Source organism: Lepidochelys olivacea, assembly GCF_965140295.1.
Source record: "Lepidochelys olivacea isolate rLepOli2 genome assembly, chromosome: 12".
NCBI classification, from domain to species: Eukaryota; Metazoa; Chordata; order Testudines; family Cheloniidae; genus Lepidochelys; species Lepidochelys olivacea.
The window spans coordinates 21,151,570-21,168,376 of record NC_140422.1 but is presented as its reverse complement, the minus strand read 5'-3'; the positions used below and the strand labels follow the sequence as shown (position 1 = coordinate 21,168,376).

General features: G+C 36.8%; 1 protein-coding gene across 12 annotated transcripts in view; it reads right to left on the bottom strand.

The window, feature by feature from the left end:
• The window catches only part of ZNF536 (zinc finger protein 536), a 408,639-nt gene that overhangs the window by 68,239 nt on the left and 323,593 nt on the right, over positions 1-16,807 (bottom strand). Inside the window, exon 7 of one of the 12 annotated variants that reach the window (XM_084644829.1) lies at positions 6,991-7,031. The exons of the other annotated variants lie outside the window; for them this stretch is intronic. Coding sequence (XP_084500955.1) covers positions 7,018-7,031 — 14 coding nt within the window. The 3' untranslated portion in view covers positions 6,991-7,017. The remainder of the gene's footprint in view (positions 1-6,990; positions 7,032-16,807) is intronic. 12 annotated transcript variants of the gene reach the window in all.

Genomic DNA, 16,807 nt, shown 5'->3' with positions numbered 1-16,807 from the left:
TGCATTCTATATTCTCCTTCATTTTCTTCATTCACCTGGGTTCTTTCAGTACACTTGAACATTTCATCTTCACTAGTTGTCCACCAATTGTTTGCATAAGTGTTTAATTTGTTAAATAACTACTTTCTCCTCAATTCATTTCTCTTTAGCTTTCTGGGAATTTTTAATGAAAATACAAAATTACTTTAGTAAAACTCTCAGATTAAAATGAGAATGTTTTCAGTATTTCTCAAGTAAAAGAAAATGTTCATATTTAAAAAGAATTCTTTTCTGTATGTAAAAATGCATAGCCAATACTATAGACACTGAAAGACCTCACAAAAGTACCAATCCGCAGTGTAAGGAACAGTGTGGAACTGGATAAAGCAAGAAAACTACCCAGTATTCCTATAATGTACCAAATCTATTGAATTAACGTATTCTCATAATGTCTTTGTAATTTCAGTAGTATGAATTTATGTCATTACACTTTTTGTTAGTTCATGGAGCTAAACTATCTGATTTAGTTTATATAGAGATATAGATACAGACAATATAAACAATACAACAAAGTTTTTAGAGGTTTTTTTGAGATACTTGGTTTTTAAAGATAATATATTCATCATTGTTTTTCTTGTACTGGAAACATGTTAAAAATATTTTGCTATGTCCTCTAGGTGGTGCTAATACTGCATAGCTTTGACTTTTCAGCACAATGAAAACATTAATTTGCTATGAGATAATTTTTGACGTAAATGTAAAATGGTGCCCATTCGAACTCAGTAATGAAGCATGGTGCATTTCTACAGCTCCTAATTTGACTAGTTAAATGACTCCATTACGTGTCTAACAGACAGAAGCAAATAATTTCTGGTCAGTTGACGCTCACTTATCCGTATCATTTTACCCTGAAAATAAAGTCTCTAATCTACAGTTTCTTTGTCTTAGTTTTTTTAAAATATTATTAAAGCAAACATACTTAAATAAGAGAGATTAAACCAACACAAACTAATAATTAAGACTACAATTCTGAAATAAAATTTATGTAATATGGGAGGATGAATAAAAAAATTTAAATTGAAATAGTAAATTAAATGAATGCTTGTCCTGGTTATTTCAGCTGTATTGTCTGACAACATTTCTATTTTTTTAAATAAACGCTTTTTCAAAATCATTGATTTTGAAAGTCCTGTTAAATACTGTTAGCTACTCTGTTAAACTTTATCACAAAACTTTGAGAATGTTTAGACAGACCCTTTATGGTGTATAGCAATAAAATAAAAATGCTGCCTTTATAAATATCAGGTGATGAATAATTTTGCCCTGAGGAAAAAAATGGTTAATGCTGAATCTTAATGTTCCTCATCTAAATGCTTTTTCTTCCTGCTAAAAACAAGTTTAGAATTAAAGCATATCACTTTACACATATTGCATGCATATTAGTGAGACACAGCTGCTTATGTCCCACTCTTAAGAGCCATATGATTAAGTTATGGGATATCAGATAATCCAAAGTCTCTTTCTATTGGTCACCTTTCACAGACAAAGGCTTTTTAGTTTTAAGTCCATTTAATGACAGAATGTCCAATTCTATAAATGTGTGAGTAATTCCAGTGGAACACCTGTGGCTCCCTCCACTAGAATACCGAGTGGAAGATATAAAATGTCATTACAGTAACATTCACTGTCTGACTTTAACTGACAAAAGCAAAAATATTCAGAGTCAAGGCTGCCACTCCACCCCTGACGTATTCCATCATGCTCGGGTTTCCAGGGTCTCAGAGCAGTAAGTGTGATCTTACATATCATATCCAGTACCAGTTTTTAATCAAAACGAGGTGAGTTAAGGACATAGTGTCTGTTTTCTGGTTTAAGTTGCAGCCTTAGGGGATTCATTTACATGGAAGTTTGCAGGGTCAGAGTCACTTGACTCCTATAGTTGTTAACAGAAGAGATGGGACAAAATCTTCCTGAGCTATTTGGAAAATTTAGCACCTAACCTTATTTTAATGCCTTTTGCATTTACATTTCTTTGGGTTTTTTAAAGTTATATATATAATAAGATAGAGAATATTACAATTTTTTCCCCTATTTTAATACGTTTCATGAGAGCCTGAGACTTCTAAAGAATGGTGGGGAAATACATTCCAGGAGATCTAGACAGTGTCGAAGGAACTACTTTGATTCCTCCTTAGCTGAATCTTTTCTATTGATGTTGTCTTTGCAACCCATGGCAGCAGAACTGCTATGACCCAAATCTAAGTCTGGAAGGTTACATTAAAATGAATGGGCTACTTCTGAGTATCCATTCTTTGCATACAATATGCATACAATGAGTTAGGACTGAATTTACAACTAAAAGATAAAGCTGTTGAATTTCAGCAGGGTCAAGGCTAGCTCCTGCTCTCAAGGAAGGCAATGGCAAAACTTCCAATTGACTTCAGTGAGAGGAGGAGCAGACCCTATATGGAATAAAAGAAATGGAAGAAGTGATTCTCTATGGAAATGGCAGATGTTCAAAGAGGAGTTAATATCAGTATAAAGAATATGCATATAACCTAGCAAAAATACACTAAGGACACAAAAGCAACCTCTAAATTTGTGAATCAAAGATCTTGGATTCATAAGAGGAAGGATGGTCTACTGGTTAGGGTGCTAACATGGGTCTCAAAGATTTGGGTTCAATTTCCTGCTTCATCATAGATTTCCCATGTGACCTTAAACTTAGTCCTTCTGCGCCTCAACTCCCCATCAGTGAAATGGGAATAACAGCACCATCCTGCCTAACTGGGATATTGTGAGGATAAATACATTAAAGATTATGAAAAATACATTAAAGATCATGAAATGCTCAGATACTATAGTAATGGAGGTGTATATAAATACCTAAGACAGATATGTGTAGACTATTTTTTTTTCATTTTAGTTAGATATCTAAAAACCCAATTTGAGTGTACTGATCGGACTTATTCAAAAGTTGGGGTGAGACCACCTTTAAAAAGAAGCTCTAAGAGCAATGAAAAGTTCATTTGGAACCAACAAAGCTGTGCACTCCCAGGCCTACTCCTGCTTCTACTAGCTTCAACAGGAACAGGAGCATATCCATGTTGTCAAGAACACCAAGCTACCAAGAATTAGAAAGATTAACAAGTGAAATTAAAGGTGAAGCGGTAAAAATGTATTGTGAATACTATTTAAGATCCAAAACCAGACACCAAAGATGGGCTCCATGCCAGAATTCTGCAGGAAGAGGCAAAGGAACAGGGAAGCTTTAGCAAATATCTTTGGCGGGAGAGGAAATGCCACTGGATGGGAGGGCTAAAGTAATAACAGTTCTAGGGAAGATCAAGGAAATTAAACACTAGTAAACCGAACTTCAGCAGTGAGGAAGGCATTGGAAACACTAATCAGGGACAAAACAGGGAAAGTTATGATTTAATTAAAGATATTCAGCATGGATTCACAAAAGGGAGATCATACGTAACAAAACTAATAGAATATTTTGAAAAAAAATAAACAAAAAATAAAATGATGAAGAAAGCCATGAGCATGATTTACTTGGACTTTAAGAAGGCTTTTGCTGCACTACCTCCTGAAAGACTAATTTACAATGCGAGTAAGTTTTGAAGAGAGGGCGAGCTGAATACTGGATAAAGGACTGGATAGGATATTGAAGGCACAGCTTTTCCTTACATTAACATAGAGAGATTAGGACCATGGGAGGTGTTGGCTGGTGTCCCACAAGCACCACTAATAAGCTGATTTTTTTTTCACTTTCCGTATCAGTGACCTGAAAGAAGAAATGTACAAGAAGGGGGATGAAATTTAGTCAATATAGAAAATGGAGGGGAAGCTGCAGACAATAAAAATGAGGGTGGCAAAAAATGAAAAATTCAGAATGTCTTTGAGGGAATATGGAAAGAGATTTGATGCAATTCAATAAAGAAAAATTTATTTATAGGCGCTGTGGGGAATTCTGAATAAAGTGCTAAAATCTTAATCACAAAACCTAGCAGCACCACAAAAAAGTAAAGATACTTCTGTGATACACAAACCGAGGTATTGACTGTAAAGTGTTAGAAACCATTTGTGCACTTTATAACAGAATAACAAAGAAATATTTGGAATATTGTACATCAGCTTTGACTACATTATCATTAAAAAAATTGAGAAAGTACAACACAGGATATCAAGTGACAAAACTATCTTAGTAAGTCAAAAACAAACCAGATCTATATTCCTTAGAAGAGAAGGTTAAGGAGTACAGAACTGCTATAGAAGGCTACTTAAGTTAGTGTCATATCTAACAGCAATTGGACATGAACTGATGCTAAGAAAAAGCAGGCACAAAAGGAATTCAGATGGAATTTCTTATGGAATATGCCACCAAGGACAGCAGTAGCAAAAACTTGTGCAACAAACTATTACAGAAGGAGTTGCTCAAAAGAAGGAAAGACAGAGAGTGTAAGTGATGGTTGTCCCTGACCTTCCATCCTAAATGACCTTAAAACATATGGGCCATGATTTAAAACATAGACACTTGCAGGCAACTGCATGCATATTATGGGCCAGATCTTCAGCTGGTATAAGGTGGCTGAGCTCCATACATTTTCATGTGTATATATAATAACTGAAATGTATGCACAAATTAGGTGTAGGTACATACATATATCCAGGTAGGTATCTGGCTAGCCATGAAAATGCACAGATACCTGACTGGAAAGGGATCTGGCCCAGATCCCAAAAGGGAGTTGAACGCCCCAATACCTTGCAGGATCTTGGCCTGTGTGCATAGGTTATGCATTTACAAAAGTCCATGTGCATCTAACTTAGAAAACTGATACTTGTATTTTTCAGATTCTAAGGAAATATATAGAATGAATTTATGCCTTAATGGCATACATACTTTTTGATGATAGTAGTGGATCTCATGAACCATGTATGAAGCCAGTAGAATGATTATGCTAAAAATCTTATTCCACAAACCATCATGAAAATGAATAGGATTTACATACTATACTACCAAGGAGGCCCCGTCCCAGTCAGAATTAGTGCCCCATTGTGCCAGGTGCTACACAAACACACACATATACACACATACACATATTATCCCTACTGTCCTTCCACCTAGACATCACTAATTGGCTGTTTACTTAGGGTTTGTCTACATAGGGAGTTCTTCCAGACTAACAATTCCTGATTAACTCCATGTGTGGATGCTCTTATTCTGGAATAAATTTGTCTACACATATTGTTACTCAGGAATAGTTAATCCACTTTAAAATTCACACCGTACCTTTTTCTAGATTGACTTTCATGTGTAGACAACCTCTTACAAGCACTGTTGCATAAGTGGGCTTTGAGGACAGATTTCAATGACAGTTGCCTTATAGCTCAGATTGGAAAGGGAGTTCTTTGTACAGGGATAGTATACAAGAAGAAGGTGCAGGCAGAGTGGATGAGAGGCACAAAAGAAGGTAATCAAGGCTGACATCCCTGTTATAGCAAAGGGTACAGGAAGTGACGTGATAAGACACTAACAAGACAAGGTGAGAAGATAGAAATATAAAGGCGGTATACACTATAAAAACTGATATTTTCAGACCAGTCTGTAGTGAAAACCAGAAGCCTGATCCAAACCCCCACTGAAGTCAGTGGAAAGTCCCCCACTGATTTCAATCATTCGATGAGGCCACAAAGGCTGCACTCATTCTTACTTTCTCTCCATCAACACTTGTTTTATTTTAACTATATTACAAAACAGCACTAAAACTGGCAAGAAATGTTTCCCACTGGTCTAATATTACAACAGGGATTAGCCAGTTTTTATATTGAAATACAGCATCCAGTCTGGCTATTCATGTAAAGGCATCAATATACATATAACTTCAATTAATGGCAATCAGAGTAACACATTCTTTGGAAAGAATTATTGCCAACTATCAGCCTTTTGTATTTAAAATGGCTGAGTTATAAATCCCTAAAAACTGTGAAACCCCAACAGCCCCTTAACTACAATGTCACAGTCTACAAGTTCAGTGTAATAAATACTAAAAATATATAGATTGTAAGACTAAGACGTGGATCAATAGTTAGGGACAGAAAGAGGGGGAGAGAGAGAGAGAGAAAGATAAGTTTATAGCACTCAAACAGCATAACAAGAAATTAATGAGTATGTTAAAGGTGCACTGTCCATTACGGCTCAAATGTTCCAATAGCTAATTGGGAAATGACAAACAATCACCTTCAAAATTGTAAAAAAAAGGCAGATACTATATATTATTTGCAGTTAAAACAAAACAAAACAAAAATATAAAATTGGAGTTAGTTGTTTGTTTGTTTTTTTACCATATTGCCCATTCACTGTGAGATTTCTAAAAAGAAAGGCTTTGTTAGCTGGATATAAAGTGGTTTCTTTAACTTTGGCCTAACTTTATCACCTGCAGCTTCCCTGTAACAGGATGATAAATGGCACAGGAATTCAGGGTTCCTCTGCTGAATCACCCACCTGTCAGGTACTTGTGTCCTGTATGAAGATTCAATCTAAATTACTGAGGAATCAAAATGGCAGGTGATCTCCAACCACGAAATAACGGGAGGGAGGAGTATCAAAGTGTCTTTCTTTTTCTTACTGAACAGAGGGTGTTACGGGTGGAACTGTGGGCCTTCAGGGCAAACCCTAGCAGCAGCCGACCTTGGGGAAAAGTGTTAGGCTGAGCTTTCTGTTTTGTTGTTATACTTACATTTGTTAATAAAGCCAAACCCCAGGAAGGAAGAAAGTTTGAATTATATACATGGTATATGCATGCTCTGTTCAGAGGAAGGTGGGAGCCTAATTTGCTTATACTCCCCCACAAAAAGATTTTCATAAAGATAAGAATATGGAAACTGATTCAGTTATCTAAATATACTAAAACTTTAATTAACAACAGAGCCTAGTTCAGTGCCCCTTAACGATAACCAGAACCATGAATACAAGGCTTCTTGAATGAAAACAAAGTGTTAAAATACCTGTCTGGATTTTCTCTTGAAAATCAGTCATTGAGAATCATCTGTCAGTAAGACAAAATTAATTACTACATGTAAAATTGAGAAAATCAACACAAATTTAAATATTACATAATATTACAAAAATTATTATAAAAATCCTATTGTTAATTAGTGATGCATGTATACCTTTTTTAATAATCAAAAATAGCCAAGATTTACCACTGTTATACATCCAATTTTAAAAAGTGTGTTTTTTTTAAATTTGCATTGACTATAGAAGCTTTGGAAAAAGTCTTCTACGAAATACAGTAACTTGCAAAATTCAGTCATCTTTCTGAATATTTGTTAAAGGGTTGTTGCTGAAGAAACCACGTTAGCTTAAGTGTTAGATGCGTGAGTTTAGCAGATAGAGTAAATAGAAGCCCTAACCACTTCATTCCCTAAAATCAGGGTAATTATCATGCTATCCCAGTGCAAATATTTTATTAATTTATGCAAAGCTGGTTTTATTTAGACAATTAAATCAATTGCTTTAAATACATTAAACATGTTTTTATATTTAAAATGTGAATTTAGCCCTGTATTACATTTTTAAGGCCTTATTCAAGAAGATTGTATATGTTTACATTTAAAGAAAGATTTAAAGGGCATTTGAAATTTGGCAGTGACCTCATGCACAAGTCCCCCTGACTAAGGCTCAGTGGAATCCAAAAATGATTTAAAAATTCTAGCTGTCATTTTATGTACAATATATTTACCAAAAGGAATGATTTCTAAATATATATATACCCCCTCTCTGTTATGGAGGCATTGCATTTGCATTATCTCCTTAAACACTGCTTAGCTTAACCACTTTTCAACACATAACCTGCTGTCCTTTCAATGAGAACAATTCTATGATTACAAGGGATAAGATGCAAGCTTGGTCTGGAATTCTGGCCTTGTACTCACAGGGCTTGCCAAGTACCGATTTTAAGTCTGACTCTGTATGCTTTCTTTTTTTTAAAAAAAATTAGACAATAGTTCATTTCCAACTTCATTCTCCCTCCTTCCAAGCATCCCCACTCCCCCAAACAAGAAAGATTGTTTTGTGAATGCTGCATCATGTTACTCTATTCTGTTTTAGGGAGCAGAATATACATTGTGTAACAAAATGGAGAAATAAATTTATGCACCTAGCAGAGGACATGGGGGCTGGAATTTTAATGCTGTTCCACTATCTATTGACATGGATAACAGCAAATATTTCATTTCACTGTTCCAAACTGGCCCTCATGATGTTTAGCCCAAGCACGTAATACTACTCCACTAAAGTTAGTAGGAGTTTTGCCATTGACTTCAGTGGCAGCAGGATTGGGCCATAGAGCTCACACTGTGAGGTTCTGAGTGTCTCAAGTTAGGGACTGAACACCGTTAAGTTTCAAATCAAAATGGAGGACACTTAGCATCTTGCAGTATGGGGCCTTAAACGCTCACCCTTGCCTCAGAACCAATTCTATCTATGAGTGCACTCTCGCTGAGCACGGGGTATTTAGCTCTAACTATTAGTAAGCAAGCGGCTTGTGGCATTTCCTAAATTAAAAAGAAAAAACCTACTGAAAAACAACTAAAATGTAGTTCAAATCTTTGTAGAGCTGTAGATCACTCGGGACCTCTAGGAGGGAATGCCTTATGTTAAAGCAATCCCCTCTGGCATTCAGACTGGTGTTGATAGGCTCTGGAGGAAGCTGTTACTAGCCTTCCTTGATCCGAGGGTATGCCCCCATAACATAAAGCCCATAAGCGAAAAAAAGGGGTGGGGACAACAGATCCTAAGTTGTGATAAATGTACACCAGTTGAAGATCTATCCCAGAGAATTCCCATACATCCCTTCCCCAAAAGTGATCTCTGTGCTGTCTAGGCATCTTGTTTAAATTCCAACCTAACTCTTAAGCTCACTGCCCCAAACTACTTTAACAGTTAGCTGCTTTTTCATCAACAATAGACAATTATTTAACTTCCCTTTCTCTCTCTGTGGTATTTTGGGAATATACTATACAACTGTCTGTAAAGCACTTTGCACATCTATGGAGTGATAGAAATAATTGATTTTCAGTGGAATTTGTATTCTTAAGTCATTCAGGTGCTTTTGAAAATCCATTCCAATAATTCTAATAATGAGAAATTCCATCCATCTAACCCATTGCTATTAAGTACCAGTCTGGAACAGAGCAGACTTCCAAAAACAAACACCATGGCAAGCAGTGTGAATTGCCATGGCAAAGACCTAGGCTCAATTCTCTGGCACTTATTCTTTCCCCAGACTGGCAAGGGTTCAGTGCACAGCAGGCTTAGTTCCTTTTGGAAGGCAACACTTCTTGGTCCTCTGCTGTGACACTCTATAAGGCCTAGCAAGGAGAAGCACTGATGCTTTGTCAGATCCAGCACTTCATAGTCAAGGAAGGTTGGAGTAAAAGTCCTCCATTAAGAACCGGGAGGAAAAATTTCCTCTGATGAGGATATAAAAAGAAAAAAAAAGGGGGGGGGGAGAATGAATGCCAAATTTGAAAAATCAATTATTCTGCTAAACAACAGTAGTGATAAATATAGCTGTCTCTACCCCCTCGTCCTCCTCCAGAGAAAAAAATGTTAAAAGACCCAACAAGCTGTTGAACTACAACCCTCAGTACTGTGCCATCACTTTAAAAGTACAAACAAAAAGATTTTATAAAACAGAAGCTACAGATCTCCAGACATGATTTTGGATTTGCCATCAGTGAATCCCCATTCTGTTCTGTTAGGTTTAAAACTTCCATTCTGCATTTGATGTGTGACCAAACCAGTGCAAATCAAACCTTGAAAATCACCCAGCAGAGTCCAGATCATGACTACAGTTTTTGATTCATTCCAGCTGAAGAGCAAATCCCCACAGTCACTTAAACAACCCTAAGATCTTCTTCCGCTTTGAAAAAAGCATTTGTCATTATCATTGTCTTTGGTCCAAATGTTGTACTTTTTAATGCAAAATAAGGTTACTGAAAGAGGTGATAAATACTGCTCCTCAAGCAATATGAATAAAAAATGGTGGTGACAAACTGGTTTCTGTTAAGCTGGGTCCTACTGAAGACACTACACTCATATTAGCATGCACAGTAAAATGCTTCACTTATTCAATCTATGGTTGATGAACTAGGGAATATTTAATTAAATGGAACACATTCATATGGTGGGGTGACAACACTGGACACTAAGCCTATGCGCAAGGCTAAGTGTAGCACAGGGGCAGGCAGCTCTGCCCACACAGAGCCTCACTGAAGGCAATGGGAGAGTGGATGAAGTCAGTGGGGGTCTGTGTGGGGGCAGCCATGTCTCTGTTCCCTTCATATTGCAGGAACAGGGCTAAACTTTGCCTTTTTTAATGAAATTTCTCTTTTAAACTATAGTCTTTTAAAAATTTTAACTTACTTTTAAAGTGATGATACTAAATGAAAGTGGGGCAATTCCAAGTGTCCCCAGGGCCACAATGACAATCTTCAAAATACTTCCTTAACCAAGAAACCCATGAAGAGATGTGCATAGATGGAAATGGAGCTGGGACCCTTCAACATGAGGGAAACCAACAAGCAAAAGGCAGAAGTATTATTCAAATAGGATGTTTTGTTGCTGGTGCATCTAAATATATTAGTCAGTTGCACCTTGTAGTGACAAAGGCCACCAAAATGTGATGGCTGATTGTCTTCCAGGTTATGGCTGGTGGGGAGAGGCTGGTACATGAATATCTGTTAAAACAGTAACTCAGAGCAAGCCTCAAAGCTGTCTTAACACTTCTACACTCAGGCACTCTCTACAAGGAGTGTGTATGTGCCAATCTGCATCTGGTTGCCAAACTGAGAACATGAATGACACAATTTTTGGTTTCTTCTCTTCAGCTGTGTACACTAAAAAAAAAAAACAACCCCTAAGAAACAAAGAATCTTTATATAAATTGAAGAACAGTCAGCAGATGGTATCATCTAGACCCATCTAATTCCAGGCCAGAAAATCTAAATCCCAGTTGTAGACAAGGAAATAAAGAAAATTTTATAGTGATTAATAGGGGAGAATAGTGACAAATAGAAAACACTGAGGGTTAGTGTCTCTGTTTCAAGCATGAAATCCTTATAGAGGAGAGTTATTATATGTAGTGATGGGGGACAGGAATAACATGCAAACATATAGTGTGACTGATTCTGATCTTACTTATACTTGTAAATCCAGGAGTTATTCCTGATTTACGCTAGTGTAAATGGGATCAGAATCAGACCCCATCTCTCTTTTTCTCACTAAGAAAATCTGTAAACTATTAAAACTATTAAATGAAATACCAGTTTCCCAAATACCTACACTGACAAAATATATTCCACTGATGATCCATCTATAGTATTTGTCAGTTTCTTTCTTTAAGTAGCTAATGAGGGGAGATACTTTAGAGTGAGGATGACCACTATAAAACTGGGAAAGACAATGATTCCTGCCTACTACATTCAGTGAAGGGGCTTATATGCTTTTCACTGTGTTTTCCATATTGTTTAAATGTGGTCATCATTGACTTCTTACTATACATGTAACAAAATTACAATTGGCTCAAAGCTAATAAAACACAGCAAAGAAAGACAGCATCGGGTCAGACTTCTGTTTTAATTATCTAACTGGTTTTCCAACCTTGCACAGGATTTGACCATAGCAAAAAAAGCAAAAGGCAAAACAAAACACAAAAGATGGAACCTGCAGCAGCTAAGGACTGAGAGTCAGAAGTACATTTTCACAAGAGGCTGGAACCCAGATTCCCTTTCTGTGGGTGCAATTTGTATCCACAAAATGAATTTTGGCCTCAAGTCTAAGTAGTTTCATCTCCAACTACCTGATTTTCACCTGCAGCTAGGTATCTCAAAGCTCAAATATCCAGATGCTGCATTGAGTTGTGGGTAGAAATGTGTGGGTGCAAACAGTACATGTCAAAGGGAGAGGCCACCTTACTGAAAATGTACCCATAATGAGATAACAGGCACCCCCAGGGCAATATACCATCCCATATAATTATCTGAAGTGGAGAAATAGAATTCGCTATAACTTGTATTATTACATCTACTATGAAGAGTTTGGGAGGGGGTTGCTTAGTCATTTGCTTGTTATTCATTTCTATCATTTCAACAAACTCAGCAAATTTGAAAAGTTTACATGGAATGTTCTTTCCTGTTTTCATGTACAGCGTTATGGGGGAGAGGGGTCTATTTTCTGAAGCAAATATTTCAATTTTCTTTCCATAGGTTACACTCAGACCAAGTGTATGAATAAATATATGTACTGTAGCTACATAAATATAAGCATACTAATCCATTTTTCCTAATATGAAACATATAAACACTAATCCATTCTCTGTATGAAATGTAAAACTTCACATGTTCTGTTCAAGCTCATTACTGACTAGTACCTTAAGCTTGTCAAGTGCTTAAAAGGAGCTTTCCAAGAGAAGTTTGTAGTTAAGCATATGGTAAGCTCGTCCAGTCCATATGACTAGTTGAGCATCGACCATTACTGTTGAAACACGTTTCCCTTAATATTATGACAGTATTTGTCAATGAAAATTAAATTGCTGTCAAACTTTTCCCACTAACTTACAGCACAACACTCAGAGAGCCAGCTCTATGACTCAAGCCAATAAGAGCTCTTCTAAATACTCATCCATTTTACCCACTTGTGAAAAGGTCCTTAAGGATTTATTTGTGGCTTTAGTAATAACTAATACGAGTTTTCAGATTTTTCTAAATATTATACTCCAAACTAATATATATGAAACCATATTTGATTTATTTAGTGGGCTTCCTTAATTTCCTCATTAGTTGGTTCAACATTTGTGAGTGTATCTGTGCAAAAGGTGTGTACAAAATCCCACACAATTATTTAATTGTGTATGAAGATACCTATTTTGCATGCACATATGCACAAACTAGCAGCATTTGCAAATATGAAGTGTGATCTTGCAAGCCCTTACACCTGTGAGCAGTATTGTCTGCTCAAATGTGTTTGCAGGATCAAGGCCTTAGTTGGTGTTATTAAAAAGACTCAAGCAAAATTACACTCAGAAAGTCTAAAAGACTACACATTTAAAATGAAAGATTACTGCATTTACTCCACTAAAATAATTCAGTAGCAGCTCACTGATGTTATTTTATTGGATTAAAAAAAAATGTTGTTAATTTCTCCCTCACCTTTGAACAAAATTTCACCTTTCATGCAAATGACTAAGAACAGCACCTACAAATATAATGCATTTCTGCATGGAATAATTATAATTAACCATGCTTCTATTTCTTCAAGTTTATTTAAACTTCCTAAAGAACTGTATTACAAGCATTTCTGCATTTTTACATCAGACTTAAAGAGGTCAATGATGAGTAAGTAGTTTGGCAGGAAAAATATATAGACAGGTACATCAAGTGCAACATAATACCTACTTGCATCAAGTAATCAGAGTAATGGTTACCATTTTTCATTTGGTGTGTAACCCTTGCCCCTATGCACACATGAATCCAATCTTACCTACCATCTTAAAAAAATACTTTTATAGTGAGGCTGACTTATCAGATCAATGTGAAATTTTACCTCTTTGTTATTGTTCTCTGTACCTTTCATGAACAAATTTTCTCATTACAACAAGCAGCTAATACCTTAACATCATCACACCTATTTTCCATGTTTGCACACATATTTACTGAAAACAGCTGAGCCAAATTTTTACCAATGTTGCTTATATTGTTGGTGCACTAGCATTCTGTAACAATTCCTACGGATTTCCCAGAACAATAGTCTTAATACGTGGAGATCTCTATTTTAAGCACTCAAGTGGTGATTTTCAATAAGGCCTCAGGGATTTAGAAGCCCAACTTTTACTGACTTTCTGTGGCAGTTGGGTACCTAATTCCTTTAGAAAACTCCATCCATAAAGTCTTTTGAATTAATGAGATTTAAATCAAACACTTCAGCAGAGACTTTTAAATTCAACTTATATGCAGCAGTACGTATGAATATGCAATAGCAAGTGGTGTATGCCTTTCAAACCTGTCATAGCTGAGATGGCTACAGATCCTAAGAACCAAACTTGGCCTTTGGCAGTATATATGAGACACCTATTGAATTTGGCCACAGAATGCAGTAACTAATATAGTATTCAAATGCAATAACTAATAAGTATTCAGGGATCTATATCTTTTTAAAAGTTACAGACATTACGTGCCCTTTTTGGTGCTGCTATTAGTAGTGGAATAAACAACAGGGTGAGCTCATATTGTGACAAAAGCCAAAAGCAAGACGTGTTTCATTTTTTTGATCTGGGGCTGCAGAAAAACAAATCAGAGGGCATACAGCTTTTTTAGTTTTGTGATATCTCTGTAGGGGTACAGGAAAGCACCCAGGTGCTGTTGCATGTTGAGCTTTTCACATAAACAATTTTCTACCTCTAAACGCAGTGGGCCAGATTTCAGTTGCAGCCAGTAACCCAAAGCCTAATTTTGGCAGTTTGTTGTACTTAGCTACTCTGCTGGGAAATGCATCATCATCCCCCCAAATCCAGACATAATATTAAAATGTGGAGAAGAAGGGAGTGTCTATTTATCTCTCTTACCTGGAGAGAGACGCAAAGATGATTAAGACTGAAAAAGGGCTGCAGGATAAGAAAGAATTCCAAAATGACAAATAAAATAAAGCATCAACCTTTTTTAATCTGAGATATTTCTTTGAGGAATGATTTGCAACTCAAAACGGTACTTGTGTGGCATGCACATGGCTTGGATATGATGAGCAGTTGGAGCAAAGATTAGCTGGAAACTCTAGCTGAAAAAAATGGGAGAGGGCTGATTTTTATCTCTGTTTGAAGGCGATACCGTCACACCAGCCCATCACAATTTCAGCAGATAGATGATGGTATTTCAGTCCCATTCTTGACATCCAGTACACAAACAGGTACATTTTGGCAGTTTAACAAAAGCCAATGTGGGTGGCAAGGTAGCTGCAAATTTAAGCATGAATGCTCTGGATGTGGGGGCTTGCACCTGATTACCAGATGCTTCAAGCAGATGGCCAGGGAGACAAGAGAACAAGGCTCATGGTTACTTTGATAGGGTTACGAAAAACACCAAAACCAGAGAGAACAGAAAAAAGAAATGTTTCCCTGCCTGCACAAAGTACCAAGATCAACTGGAACACAAATACATTTTACACATTCTTTACCGGACACAAGAGGTAAGTCCCAGAATGAGACTGATGATTAAAAGTCAACAGTAAAGTTTTCAATAATATGGCTCAAAAAAATGTTGGAGCTAAATAGAACTGGAAGTTGTTATTTGAGCACAGGATATTAACACACAGTAGGGTTTCCTCTTTGGAAAGTTCAATAGAAAGTTATAGGAGACTTTACAGTGATGAATAACTCATTATATGCAGAAGGAGAGTCAATATATGCTCTCTGTGAGTGATTGCAAATCAGCTATTTAACAAACAGTCAAAAATGTCCGAGCTTGCACTGAAGGACCATTACAGATGAAAGCCGAAACTAAACAATTTGTTTCATTTTTACCAATAAACTCAGATACCGTAGCAAATTACTCTCTCTAACAAAAGGACAATATTAGCAGGGGAAAAGGTGGTTCACCATTGTGTGACTTGGGGTGTAACTTTACAAATCTAATCTTCCTCCGCAGTAGCAAGTATGTGGACAAAACTGGACAATGGCTTCAATCCTCTATTATATGAGGACTGATTGTTGCCTCCCTAAATCATTCCCATAGCAAGGTTAGGTAAGTAAGCATGGGTCTGCTTAGTATTTGGAAAATATTTTGCAATACAAAAGTGGACCAAATATTCATATGCAACATATTATACTTGTAAAATATATTCTTGATTACATATGCCTGAATCTGGATCTTAATCTTTCACTCACTGAGCCAAGCAGAGGTAAGAACATGGCAGAGCTGAAAGACTCTGTGGCTGGGGAATCAGGAAAGAGCCCTTAATGGCTGACTTGAGGGGCAACAGTGCCAAAACCTTGTTGGTCCGCGTTTGAAACATAATGAAACTTTTTGCTGGAGGGCTGTGGCTCTCTTCTTTCAGGTGTGAAGTAATAGCTGGTGGGAAGAGCAAAAGGGAGGAGAAAGTCCAATTACTGACTCCTTCCTGCTGCCAAGGGCTTGGATCCCAGCGTTTGGAAGCACCCTATGCTAGAGAGCACGCCACATGAGGAAGCCAGATGGTACCTGTGTAGGGGCTGGGGAGGCTTCATGGTGGAGTGATTGTCTCAACAGCCAGAAAACAAACAGATAACTAAATACATAACTAACTAACTAAATAAAAATGGATTTGCAGAATTCCTTACCATACTCTGGCCACAGGAATTTTTGCTTGACATCTGACTGACAATCTGACAGATACTCTTTTTACTTCCCCAGTGTCAGTAGTCTGGCCTGTTTTAATACATACAGAGCCAACTTTTTTTTTTCCCAAGAAGTATGGATCACAACACTTCAAGGAACGAGATAAAGTGGAACATGGAGGAAAACATTCGCAATAGAGAAGAAGCAAGAATCTTACTTACTGTGGCCTCTCCTCTTTAGCGTTCTAATCATTATAGCACATCCACTCAGAATTACTTTTTCCTTCTGTACAAATAATTAAGACACCTGTGTTGTTTTTATTTGGCAATCCACATTTTAAAGAAAGCCCCTCTTACAAGCTTAGATATTTCTTTTACTGTGTTTCAGCCAACAGTCACAGCCAACTGTGACTCACACTGCTAAAGATTCATAAAGGGGGGAAGGAGTAATTTTT